The sequence below is a fragment of the Pteropus alecto genome, unplaced genomic scaffold (genome assembly GCF_000325575.1).
Source record: "Pteropus alecto unplaced genomic scaffold, ASM32557v1 scaffold143, whole genome shotgun sequence".
NCBI classification, from domain to species: domain Eukaryota; kingdom Metazoa; phylum Chordata; class Mammalia; order Chiroptera; family Pteropodidae; genus Pteropus; species Pteropus alecto.
In genome coordinates this window covers 4,705,263-4,718,117 of record NW_006434828.1, presented here as the reverse complement: position 1 = coordinate 4,718,117, position 12,855 = coordinate 4,705,263, and the positions used below count along the sequence as shown (strand labels likewise).

Sequence of the window (12,855 nt, the reverse complement as noted above, 5' to 3'; positions counted from 1 at the left end):
GTCCCGGTCCTCAGCCCCTCGGGCCCCACACCGCACCTCGGGCCTGGTCCCCAGTCCCAAGGGGGTCCCCGTGCGCTCGGGCGTGCAGCTGGGTCCACGGTCCACCGCGAGGGCAGCCGGCCTTGACCCGCATCCCACACCTTCCAGCAGGGGTCTCAGCACAACTGCCCACCCGCTTCCCAAGGGCCGGCCTCCCCCCCCCCCACTCCCGCCGTGGCACCGGTGGTCCACCCAGACAGGCCTCGAAGGGTAAATGCCAACTCCCTCCTACAGTGGGCCCTGCTCCCCCAAGGGTCTTCTGCTCCAGAGGAGACTGGCTCCCAGAGCCTGGTACCCTGGGTCCATCTGGCCAAATGGTGGACATCCCTGCACGGCAGACGTGCTTCGCAGGCAGAACCCGAGGAAATCCCAAAGCTGCCGGTCAAGCAGCTGGAACATTTTCCTGAGCAAAAGCTCTGGCCTGTGAATCAAGCGAAGGGCCTCTGAGGGGCTGGGCGGGGGCAGTGACCCAGCCGCAGCCCTCAGGGTCACTGCCCCTCCAGCCACTGCAGGTTTCCAGCTGCCCCAATTAGGCCACCACCCTCTGCCCCAGTGCGCCCTCTGGCCCTGATCTGTGGGGCCTACTAGGCTCTGCCCACCACAGGGCATGGGAGGATGAGGGCAGGGGAGGAAGGAACCTTCTGGCCTGAGGGATGTTACCGTGGTGTCATTGCAGGCATGGCCTCCCCCACACCCCCCACACACACACCGTGGCACCGGTGCCCACCCTGGCCTCGCCCCAGTGGGAGCTGCTTCTTGCCATCCCTTACCTCAGCCCCCAGGTCCGTGGACGGTCAATGCCACTGCTTCTCCCTTCCTGACTGTGCCGTTCAGGGAACCTGAGCAGGGCTCAGCTCCCACCCTCGCAGCACGGGTCCCACCCTGGAAGCTCCCGTCCTTGTCTGCTCAGCCAACAGATGGGATGCTCTGTGGGCAGTTCCGATAATGGGGGCTCTGGGCCAGGTGGCTACCAAGAGCCAGGTGTCCACGAACACGGGGACAAGGCTCAAGTAGAAGAAATGGGTCCTCGCCAGCCCATGGCCGCGCCCAGGGCCACACGTGCCAATCTGCTCTGGTACCGGAGCCAGAGCCAGAGGCGTGGCCTGACGAGGCTTCCATAAACCGCATTCCCGCAGGTGACCCGGGGGTCAAGTCCATCCCACTGCATCCACCTGTCAAGGGTGTGTTCTGCTTTTGCATCACTGTCCCAACAGGGAGACAGGAAGAAGGCCATCCAGACTGGCCCTTCCCACCTTCATGGTCCCTGCTCCACAGGTCAGTCACTGCGGGAAGCCTGCCAGTTGTCACGTTTTTTCAGTGACATGGTGGGCACTGAAAGACAATCCTCAAACTGTCACTTCCTAGGCCCACGCGCTGACTAGCAGACCAGCAGCGCCTCGGACCACTGGGGACGAGGAACCACTCAGAACCGGTGAAGATGACCACTGCCCCCCAAACTGCTGGCGTTCCCCTTCCCCAGGCGGTCCCCGCACAAAGGGTGGCAGGTGTCCTTGGAATGCTCAGAGGGGGGCCGGCCAGCAGCAGACTCCAGGTCTGGGAAACGGGTGAGGCTGTGCCTCTCTGTCACGGCAACCACGCTGGGACTCTGGCCTCTGACCATCCATGCTCTCAAGGCCATGTCCTAAGAACCATTCAGTTCCCCAGGAGTCTTGACACCCATGCAGATCTTGGCAGGCAGGCCTGTTTGAGAGCAACTTAAGCCTCCATAAAGTGTCCTATGGCACTCACCTTGGGGACCGACTTCTGACACTACACAGTGGAAGCGCAGAGCTGACTGCTGACCAAGGTGCGGGTCCTACCCAGTCCTATGGCCGGCAGACCACCCTCTGGTTCACTGCACAGCCCCTTCCAAGTTCGACGTGGACAACACTGGCCATCTCTGGGTACAACTTAGGTTTTATCCTCTCCCAAAAGGATGCATTCTCTAACGTTCATTCCAAAAAATACTTCATTTATTAAACAATAGATCCATAATCTATAACATGATCCAAAAATACAGATATACACCTTTACATTATTTAATAAAAAGATTTACAATAGCATCTTTCCTTTACAAAGGGGACGTAATAATCCCTTGAAAATAAAACGTAACATTCATGTTAAAGCTGCATTGTCTTTTTGGATGAAATGTGGTGAATACCACAAAATACAGACGTAGGAAGAAAGGAACTTCATAGAACTGTCTCCTGAATGAGGACATTTTTCTCAGACTTCCCGTTCTGAAACTCCTCTCGACACAGGTAATGAAACCAACTGCTATTCACTGAAAACCGAGGAAAACGCTGCCTCTGCAGTGCCCAGGAGTGTCCGAGCCCTGCGGTGGGCAGGCCCGGCTGTGGCACGTGGGGAAGCTGCTCTGCGGACAGTGTTATTGCTCAGAGCAGCCCCGCCAAGGGACACGGAAGGTGGCAAGGTGCAGCGTGGCTGCAGAACATGGCTGTGTCCCCATGTATCCCAGCAAGACTCCACTGCAGGGCAGCTCTCCCGGCCCTGGCCAGGACCGGTCTCGCATCCCCCTGCCCAGGGGCCCCAGCCTGCAGAGTGGGCACCGTCACTCAGCCTCAGCCCAGCCAATATCTCCACGAGCACAGCCAGAGATGCGGGGCTCAGCTTAGCAGACTGTATCAGTGCAGCGCGTGGCTCCTGCCGGAGAACTAGAGGCTCCGAGGTGCTGGCTGACGGTGCAGCTCTGAGAACAGGAAGGTGATGCTGCCTCCCTCCCTTGCCGATAACCCACAGTCACGGAGGGCCCGCGCGCCCTCAGCTCTGACAGCTGCAAGGGGGCACTGCTGGGCCCGGCCCAGAACCCTCAACCCAAGGGACGGGGCTGGCTGCAGAGCCGCCCCCAGGATCAGATGTGGGGCCTGGCAGCACGGCCAGGGGTCTGGCCCGAATGACCCAGGATGAGGGCAGCCAGGCCGTGCAGGGCAATGCTTGGGTGGTCGAGCAGTGCGGGCGCCAGCCGTCCCCCACGGCCAGGCCAAGTGCCGTGACAGTCCTCCCGAGCAGACAGCACTCGAGCAGTTCTGACTCATGTGCAGTGCTGACAGTCAGGAAGGCCGATCACCATCCCAAGAGCGTCCGCGGAGCCTTCCGAGGCTGCTCCTTTCCGTCTTCTTCAGAGCTGTGTGCGTGTTATTTTGGTGATATCACTGTACCTGGCAAAAATAAACACTAGAAACAGATAAGCACAGAAACTTAAAACAGGCCGATACATGGGACGTTACAGTGAAGCAAGGTGACAGCATCGAATTTTAAACAGAAGCTTAAGACAGAGAAGTTGGCCACCTTTCCTGGGAATGAGCGAGGCCTCAGGAAACCAGGTGACAATGAGAACCACCAGCTGTCAACCTACATCCACAAACACCACTGTTTTCCCCCGGGGACAGTAATCGCAAAGTGTTCTAAAACGAAGTACAAATATTAAATTAGCTTCTAAAGAATCATCACAAACTCACTTACTGTACTTACCTATGCTCTCCACAAAAACTGGTAAAAGAGTGAAGAAAACAGTTTTCCACAATTTATTCCCCACATTTTTAAACACCTGCGTTAACACAGAGCTAAGTCAAGATACAAGTGTGCCTCATTCCCAGAGTGGCCAGTGCTCAGCCTGGTGCCGCCCCTACCAGGAAGGAGCCGGCTGTGAGAGTGCTCGCCGGGCCCAGGGACAGGGCGGCGACAAGCCGAACCACTCAGCCTGAGACGGGAAAGGTCGCACACGCTGACCTGTGACCCCACAGTCATCCGGGAGGAAGTCCTGCTCCCTCAGCTCGCCCCACACAGGACAGCAGTGCAGACACGTCCGGTGTGGCCTGAGGTCCGCTGAGAGCCGCAGATGGGGATTCCAGCTGGGCCTTGGCCACCTTCCGATCCCCACTGTCACCTGCAGGAACAGCTCATCTAGGACAGCGTCTCCAGCTCCCCTGGGCCTGGGTCCTCTGCTCGGTGGAACGTTAAGAAGCAGGAGACGGCGCGTCACCCCAGACGACCCTCCTCAGAGAAGACGAGATTCTTCTGAAGCTGGACATTTCGCACCTCGAGTCTACCTCGCGGGTGTCTTTCTCAGGCATGAGGACAAAAACAGGTTTCTCTTCTTTCTTCAGAAATCTTGACTTTGCCTTGGAGAGTCCAGGGACACTCCCAGGAGTCACCCTGCAGGCACCATCACAGATGGAGCCCACGCACCGAATGTGTGCAGTGTCCCCAACTAGTACCAAAGAGACAGCTCAAGATTGTTTGGTGAGTGCTGATTAAACAGAAAATACACCCTAGTTTCCTAGCTTCATTCCAGAACAGCTACTGTGACACAAATACACAAATCACATCACATAATTGTCGACCCCCATGTAAGCTGTGGACCTACTGTGCGACACAAGCGGGTTAAAGTCAGCTCTTAGTGGACTGGACTCACTTCATACAGACACGCTATCTGCTATTACACTAACTTCACCTTCACAGTAAAAACGTCTGTGATTCCCAGAGGCCCGGAGCGCCAGCCCACGGGCCACGGCGCCCTTCGCCGGTGCTGGGCCCCGAACCGCGGCCGCCGGCCCATCCCAGGGCGTGCCCGGAAGGTGGAACCCCAGCAGGGCAGGGCGGGAGTCCAGACGACAAAGGCAGTCACAGTGAGGCAGAGCTGAGGCGGGAGGAGCCTGCCGTCACCACCGCCACTCCGCGCATGCCCTCGGCATGGAAAGACGTGCCGGGCTCTCGGGGAGCGGCCCAGGACACTGGACAGGCCACGCGAGGCCCACAGCTCTGGCTGCAGAGCGGTGGCAGTGTACGCACCAGGCGGGGGTGCCCACAGGCCCGGCACGCCCCCCGCACGCCACGGGCGGCTGGCCGGGTTCTGCGCGAAGTCACGAGGGCGAAGCCACGGGGGCAAGTCCCCATGAGGTTGCTCCTCTGTGCAAACAGGGCTCAGGTGGGTTTGTTTGTCTTAGGAAATATCCAGAATTACAACTGGCCATTGAGTTATTAAATATCACCCGGAACAAGGTCGTTTCAGAATGAAGATAAAACGCTGCAGCGTGCACGGCGGAGCCCACGGCGCGCTCTCCCGGCCCAGGGCCCGCGTCCTCACTTCTTCCTCCTCCTTTCCTGAACACAGCGCGGACAGAACCTGGGACAGGAAAGGCACAGCCATCGGCCCTCTGCGCCACTTGCGCCAGCACCCGGAGGCCCCAACCCCGTCTCCCGGGCCCCCCGGGACAGCGGGCGCTGGCGAAGCAGCACCGAGACCACGAGCACGGAGTGGCGGCTTGATCGAGCACGTGTGCTTGCCGTCGGCTTCCCTCCTGCTACCGTGAGCGGTCGCAGAGTCAACGGTGACCAAAATGCAGACGACACCCGCAGTCTGAGTGGCCAGGACCCTGGGCAAGCAAGGCCCGGAGCCTCAGGCTCAGAGGGCTCTCGGGGACTCTCAGACGGTCCACGCTGCTTTCCACCTCAGCCTCCTGAGCACCCCAACGGGGCGCTGACTGAGTGTGGCTGGGACTGCCCAGGCCCCCGGTTGAGCACGCCCCGCCCCTGGGGCTGCCCCGTCCCCTCCAAGGCCAGGAGAGAAGCAAGCGCCCCAGCATCGTGCTCATCACTCGGCGAGAACATGACCATCGGCTTCCACCTAACCGATGGGGGAAGAGCCTGTATACTTGGTGGCCTCTGAAGTGACCCCGCTGGGAGGGAGACAGTTGAGATGGGCCCCGGGCCCGCCTCCCCAGCTCCGCCTGCCCCAGGCCCCACAGCCCCACTGCTCCCAGAGGCAAACTTCCCGCCCCCCAAACCCGGCATGTCCCAGGTCAAACCAAACCAAACCTCCCGTCCCTCCCCACACCCAGCGAAGGGCCGGCCCCCCACTTCTGCCCACTCCCCTGCCCACAGCGCCCCTCACGTTCCCGTCACCCATGTCGTGGGCACGGTCAGGGGCCGGCTGCGTCACCTCCCAGACTCCCCCGTGCCTCCCGGTGCCCGAGGAGACACGGCCGGGGCACGACCACGCAGCACCCTCATCTCGCTGTCAGACGCTGAGACCAGGGGACCGCAGGCTGCCCCCTGGGTGTCTGAGCCGCCTGCACGCAACCAAGGGCGGCATCACGCACGGTGGGACGGCAGCAGGTCGGGTCCCATGGCAAGACACGTGCCCACTGAGCACAAGCAAACAAAACCAGGTTTTGATTTAAATGACATCTCAGGGACAGCTGAGCCAGGACCAAGACGAGGAGCAGCTGTCTGATGCTGGGCTCCTTCCCCTGAACACCACCCGGGGGAAAGAGCCCCCGGCTCTCGTTTTTATTTGTCGTCCTGGCCTCACTCCGCGTCAGCACGGCAGAGCTGCAAGCGTGACCGGTGCGCCCCAGGCGAGGTGGGCAGCGCACATCCCTCTGCCAGCTCGGCTGGAGACCCAGGACCAGCATGGGACGTGGCCTGGTCCCCAAAGCCACACCAAGAGCACCCAGAGCCCAGCAGGCACGGCCCCACTAGGCCCGGCCACCTGCGCATTCGTAGGGGAAGCCGGCATGCGCGGATGCCTGGCGGGGGGGACGAGACCCGGCCCCATACTGACCATTTTCCTTTGGGTTTCGTGGTCAGGTCCACACAGGCGAAGTGAAACCACTCGATCGGACACTGCAAGGCAGAGGGGAGGCGGGCGGTCACCAACCTGCCCCATGTGCACACACAGAAAGCAGAAGGGCGGCCCCTCCCGCCCCGCCCCGCCCCACAGGTGCACGCCGCCGGCTGCCTCCCCGCCTCCAGGCCCCGCGTCCTGCACCAGAACCCCCCTCGGCGTGCCCCAACACTCACGTCTGGGTTGTCACAGCCGATCATCTCCCCGTAGGACACCTGGTGGCACAGGCAGTACGTGGGCTCGTTCGGGTCCACGGGCATGTCCAGCACATCGGAGGGGTGCACAGACAGGATGGTGTCAGTGAACTCGGACCTGCCAGGAGACAGCAGTGGTGAGCGGCAGACAGGTGGGGGACACGTCGCCCCCATGCTGCCAGGCAAGGGCCAGGGCAAAGGTGCCGGGAGGCTGAGGGAGAATCGCTCACCTCCCAGCACCGGCATCGTGTCCAGGGCCACTCGGGGGCACCCCATCTTGGCCCCTCCACCTGGAAAGGCCTGCTCCTGGGGCTCCCTCCCCTGCCCTAGGTCGACCCTCCTCAGCCTCCTGGGGGCCCTCTCCATTACCACTCACCAGCAGACAGCAGGTGACACCTGAGAACCTGGCCTGGACCCCACCCGACCAATCCAGTGTCTGAGCAGCCCAGCCTTCACCAGTGCCCCAGCCCCTTCCGCAAGAATGGCTGGCTGCTCCCACTGCACATCCCTCGGGCACATTCACCCCAAACCCACGGAGCCCACCAGCTCCCCTGCCCTCCCTCGAGCTCCATCTGGGAGCCCCGCACTGCCCACCCGTCACCGGGGCCACCTCTGACGGCATCACCCCAGGGAAGCCGTCCACCCTCAGCTCTCCTCAGGGTCTCTAAGCAGCGGCCCAGCCAGGACCCCAGCTGCCCACACGTTCCCTCCAGGCCACTCCCCCAGGCCTGCAGCAGAGCAGGGAGACAGCGGCAGCGTCCACCCTAGAAGGAAGGCGATGGGGCAGCAACTCTCTGCGCTCTGCTGTTTTTCAAACACGGCCGCAGGCTGCGGGTGACCACAAACAGGACGCTCCCGTCAGCACAGAGAGAAAAGCCCCCACCCAGCCCCGAGTCAAGGACACACGTGCACTGAAACCCGAGCGGCAAAGGGGCGCCGAGCATAGCGGCGGCCAGACAGCTGTGTCACGGCGAGGGTGACGTGGGTCTGCATCCCCGTCCGGTCACGCGCCAGGCTCCAGGCGCCCCCAGCCACCACACGGCCCCACATCTGTGCTGTTCCCCCCACGAGGCTGCCCTGGGCTCCGGGCCGGTCCGGGCCTCCTCCCTCTGCCGTCTCTGGGAACACACAGGGCTTTCTCTTCATGTCTGAAACCACAAATGTCACAAGAACGTGCCCTTCCCGTGAGCGTGAACACTGCTTCAGGCAACCATCACAAGTCCTCAGGCCAGGACACGGGTTCCTTGCTTCTGCTGAAACCTAGATCTGTCACCGTGGCCAGTGATACTCGGTCCCACCCCACCAGCTGCGTCCTGCCTCCCGGGTGCTCCCCAGGTGACCAGGGCCCCTCCCCCTAACAGTCGGGCCCTGGCTCCCCGCGCCCCAGCTCTGACTCCACTTCAGCGGCCGCTTGACCCGCGCCTGCCACTCCAGGTTCAAGGCACTGGCCAGATCCAGGTGGCAGCAGGAGAGGCTGGAGGGGTTGAGGGGACCATGCAGCAAGGCCGCCGCCCAGCCAGCAAGGACTGGGGATGGCTCCTGCGTCTCCAGGGGGAGCAGTCAGGTGGGGGGCAGGGCGCCCGCAGGGATGTCCCTGCCGAGTCTGTCCTAGGGCAGGCTAGAGGCCCCACTGTCTGCGCCACTCACTCTGGCCCTGCTGGGTAGAGGCTTCCTCCAGGCGGATTCTCCTGGGCATGGCAGGCACCCCTCAGCCGGCACCCTCCCATGTGCTCCCAGTAGCCCCTGCAGGGGTGCTGCTCACCCAAGGCCTGGGGTTCAGGGACTGAGGAGAACCATCCCCTGCCTTGCCGGAGAATAGCACTGGCCAGGCCAGTCCCCAGGATGGCAACGGGGCAGCCGAGCTTGTGCAATGCCCCAGACGGGACAGGGGGACGTCCGTGAGGCTGTCAGCACGCCACTCTGGGGGCCTCCCTGCCCCTACTGAGCCCCCCGGCAGGGAAGACAAGCTGTGACATGCCAAAGCAGTCCTACCCAAAAGCAGGATTTGAAGCCACTAGGCCAGTGGGGACACAGGGCAGTGGCTCACCACGCACGTCTCAGGACCATGTCCTCAGAGCCCCGCCCAGGCCTTCACTCAGACGCCCGCTCTGACCCTCGCTGCCCGCACGGCGCCGAGGGGGTCCGGGACGGGTGTCGGGACAGGCCGGACACCCTCACGCACCCCTTGCCTCAGCCCCTCCGGCCTGTCCGGCATCTGCGAAGTGGCAGTGACAGCGCCGTTGCTCAGGTTGCCAGGGAGACGGAGGGATTCTCATGGACGGGCCGAGTGCATCCCGGTCCCCGACGGCCTCACGGACACCCCTGCCCCTGACGTCCACTCATCCTGTGTGCTGGGCGGCCAGCCCAGCGGAAGGCGGAGCAACCTGCCTCCGCCGTGACACAGCGGTCACCAACACGCACACCACCACACACGTCAGGGAGAGCGGCCAGCCAGCAGGGCAGCTGCGACAGGGTGGGTCATCACCGAGGTCTCTGAGGCGCAGCCAGGCGCACTTCCTGTTCCAGAGGCCCCAGTGCTGAGATCCTGTTCCCTCTGAGGGGGCCCTCGGGTGAGGAAGGGTCACACTGCTCTTCCCCGGAGATGGCACGGCTGCCCCTAGCTCTGCCCAGGAGGACAGAGAACGCGGCTGCCATACGAGTTAAAACGCAAACTCAACGAAGCGCTAAAACCACGTGTTAAAGACAATGGAAAACTGAGGAGGGCGGGTGGGTGGCGATGGGGCCACCCTTGGCGACACCCACGGGCTGCCACTCCACGGTCCAGTGACTGGACTCAAGGGCCTCGCAGAGAGTGACGGGGAGGCAGAGTGAAGTCACCCGTCGCATCCTCGGGAAAGGCACCTGCCTCCGACTCAGCCGGCCCACTCCCTGGACCTGCGCGACCGTGGACACAGCAAGGCCGGAGCTGAGACAGAAGGAAAAGCCAGATCTCCGGGTCCTCAGTCAGCAACCGAGAGGGCCCCCCCTCATGCTCTCAGACACCAGAGGGAACTGGGTCTAAGTGGGGGACATCCAGCCTCCACCCTGCTCCTTCCGGGGGACAGCAGAAATCCCACTCCCCAGCCCTAAGGTCGGACAGATGAAAACACTGTATGATGTGAAAGGAGCAGGAACTCGTGACTGTCAAGCAAGAGGAAAGCTAACAGAAGCTGAAGCACACGTGGCCCAGATGTTGAATCAGCAGACGGGGTCATGAAACAGCTATTAGAGAGAATACGTGAATGGGATGGACACATACGTGAAGACTTTTCACAAGGGAACCAAAATCCATCCAAAAAAAGGGCATCGAATGAGTGTTCCAGAGCAGAAAGCCACAGCGTCTGAAATCGGCGTTCGGACCTCAGCCACCTGCAGCTGGCAGAGCCCTGCTCGCCACACGACAGACAAGAACCCCGCTAGGGCAGAGCCTCTCCAGGCCCCTCTGGAGCAGTGTCCACGGCTGGCGTTAGCCCCTTCCCAGACCTACAGAACTCGGGCTTCAACAGAGCACGCTCGGGACTGTGCGCCTCCGGTGCGAGGTCACCGACCCCACTGGGCGAAGGAGCAGCGCTGTCCAAGTGTGCAGTGAAGACGTGCAATCCAGGGCTCACGTCTCATTAGCAAAGTTCAGACTCTGGGAAACTCTACAAGTCGAACAGTCCTTCAAAAGGAAAACCATGGAGAAAAGAAAGGTATAGAAGAAAAACTTACATACTAAAGATACTTATAGGACTCACCTAAAAAAAGAAGAGAAAACGACTTCTACTTGTGACCATGACACAGGAGTGGCACCAAACGAACGTGCCCTCCCACTGTGAGGAACGAGCAAACTGGACAGAATGTGTGCGGCAACCATTTCCTGACCCTGGACAAAAGGCGGCACAGGACCGCGATCCCAAGAGAAGGTAAACAGACAAGGTGACACCAGCGATCGCCGGGGCTTTCTGCCTGGAGGCACTTTCCACACTCCAGCCCGCAGAGCAACACAGACAGCATGGGTGTCAAGAACTGAGGAGAAAAACACAACGCTCAGGGAGGGCGAGGCTGCTGGAATTTGGGAGGCGGGTGCTGCAAAGGAGGAACCTAAAGAACTCGCTCCGGAAATCTGCAAAGAAATTGTTTTTCGAGTTCTTAGCTGTTTGTGTACAGGCTGAGAGAGCCGGGGAGCTGTGAGCTGGACAATTCCCAGAGCTCCAAGCCGACAGAGTGGAGAGGCCTCATCACACTCCAAGGGCGCTCAGAGGAGAGCTCAGAAGGGTCACACCCAGCCAGCCCTAGAGTACAGGATGCCTAACCAGGGGCTAGCAAAACGCGGGCAGCCGGGCGCTTGCTTCTGTAAACAAAGCTTCTTTGAAACACAGCCATGCTGTTTATCTACGTATTTTCTGTGGATGCTTTCGATATAAAACAGCACAGCTGAGTGGTCCAGCAAAAACAACGTGGCTTGTGAGCCTAAAATATCTACTATCTGGCCCTTTAAGAAAAAGCTTTTCAGAAAGGTTAAAATAAACCTGCAAAAGATGAAGCTGATCCACGGGAGATTAAACTACTGACCAAAAATTTAAAAAAATTCAACACCCACTAAATGAAGACAACAAAATCCAGATATTCAACAACATAAAATACATACTGTCTAGCACTCAATCAAAAACTACTAGACACGTGAAGGACAACATGACTTATAACTAGGAGAAAAATCAGTCAAGAGAAACAGACCTGGCAAACTCACTATCAAATTATAGACCTTAAATATGCACAGCTTTTTGCATGCCAATCATACCTTAATAAATTGGTTTTTAAAAAAGGAAGAAAGAAATAGACCTGGAAATGACATAGGTAGAATCAGAAGAGAAGTCTTTAAAAAGTCATTGTAAATACGTATATTAAAGATATCAAGGAAAACATGACTGTAACAGGAGAAACATAAGGTATAGAAAAGAAACAAATAGAACTTCTTGAGAAGGAAATCTCTCAAATGAATGATTCACTAATGGAGATGAAGATTACATCAGACAAGGAAGAAAAAGCCTCTCGATAACGACAAAAAAACAAACTATCCAATTAAAAAATGGGCAGAGGACTTGAACAGACACTTCTCCCTAAAGGACATACAAATGGCCAACAAATATATGAAAAGATGCTCAACATCGCTAGCTATTAGAGAAATGCAAATTAAAACCACAATGAGATACCATCTCACACCGGTTAGAATAGCTGTTACAACAGGACAAGTAATAACAAATATTAGAGAGGATGTGGAGAAAAAGGAACCCTTATACACTGCTGGTGGGACTGCAAATTGGCACAGCTACTATAGAAAACAATATGGAGGTTTCTCAAAAAACTAAGAATTGATCTACCATATGATCCAGCAATTCCTCTACTGGATATTTACCCCAAAGACTTGAAAACCCATATCCAAAAAGATATTTGCACACGGAGGTTTATAGCAGCATTATTCATGGTGGCCAGCAACATGGAAGCAACTGAAGTGTCTTACGATAGACAACTGAATAAAGAAGCTGTGGTACACTTATAAAATGGAATATTACTCAGAAGAAGAGATGAAATACTGCCATCTGCGACAACATGGATGGACCTCAAGATAATCATGCTAAGCAAAATAAGTCAGACAGAAAAAGCTGAAAACCATATGGTATCACTTATATTTGGGATACAAACCTAAAAGCAACAAATAACAGGACAAACAGAGACTCATGGACATGGACTATAGACTAGGGGTTACTAGAGACAGGGTAAAGGGGGTCAAATATGTGGTGACGGACAGAAATCTAACTATGGGAGATGAACACACAGTGTAAACATGTATATGCCTTACTGTTAAAGTGTACAGCTGAAACTTAGTGGATGTTGTTAACCAATGTCATCATGAAGAAATTTAAATAAGTAAAAAGAAAAACTTGAAGATAGAGTAATAGAAACTACCCAAACTAAAGCACAGAAAGAAAAATG

At 58.1% G+C, this 12,855-nt stretch overlaps 1 protein-coding gene across 3 annotated transcripts in view; it reads right to left on the bottom strand.

Annotated features, from left to right (window-relative positions):
• Positions 1-2,062: 2,062 nt before the first annotated feature.
• Positions 2,063-12,855, bottom strand: part of ING5 (inhibitor of growth family member 5) — a 19,608-nt gene continuing 8,815 nt past the window's right edge. For all 3 annotated transcript variants that reach the window (XM_015587859.2, XM_015587858.2, XM_025045413.1), the window contains exons 6-8: positions 6,865-7,000; positions 6,626-6,687; positions 2,063-5,185 (exon numbers count right to left, since the gene is read on the bottom strand). In XM_015587859.2, the coding sequence (XP_015443345.1) occupies positions 5,143-5,185; positions 6,626-6,687; positions 6,865-7,000 (241 nt within the window). In that variant the 3' untranslated portion in view covers positions 2,063-5,142. The remainder of the gene's footprint in view (positions 5,186-6,625; positions 6,688-6,864; positions 7,001-12,855) is intronic.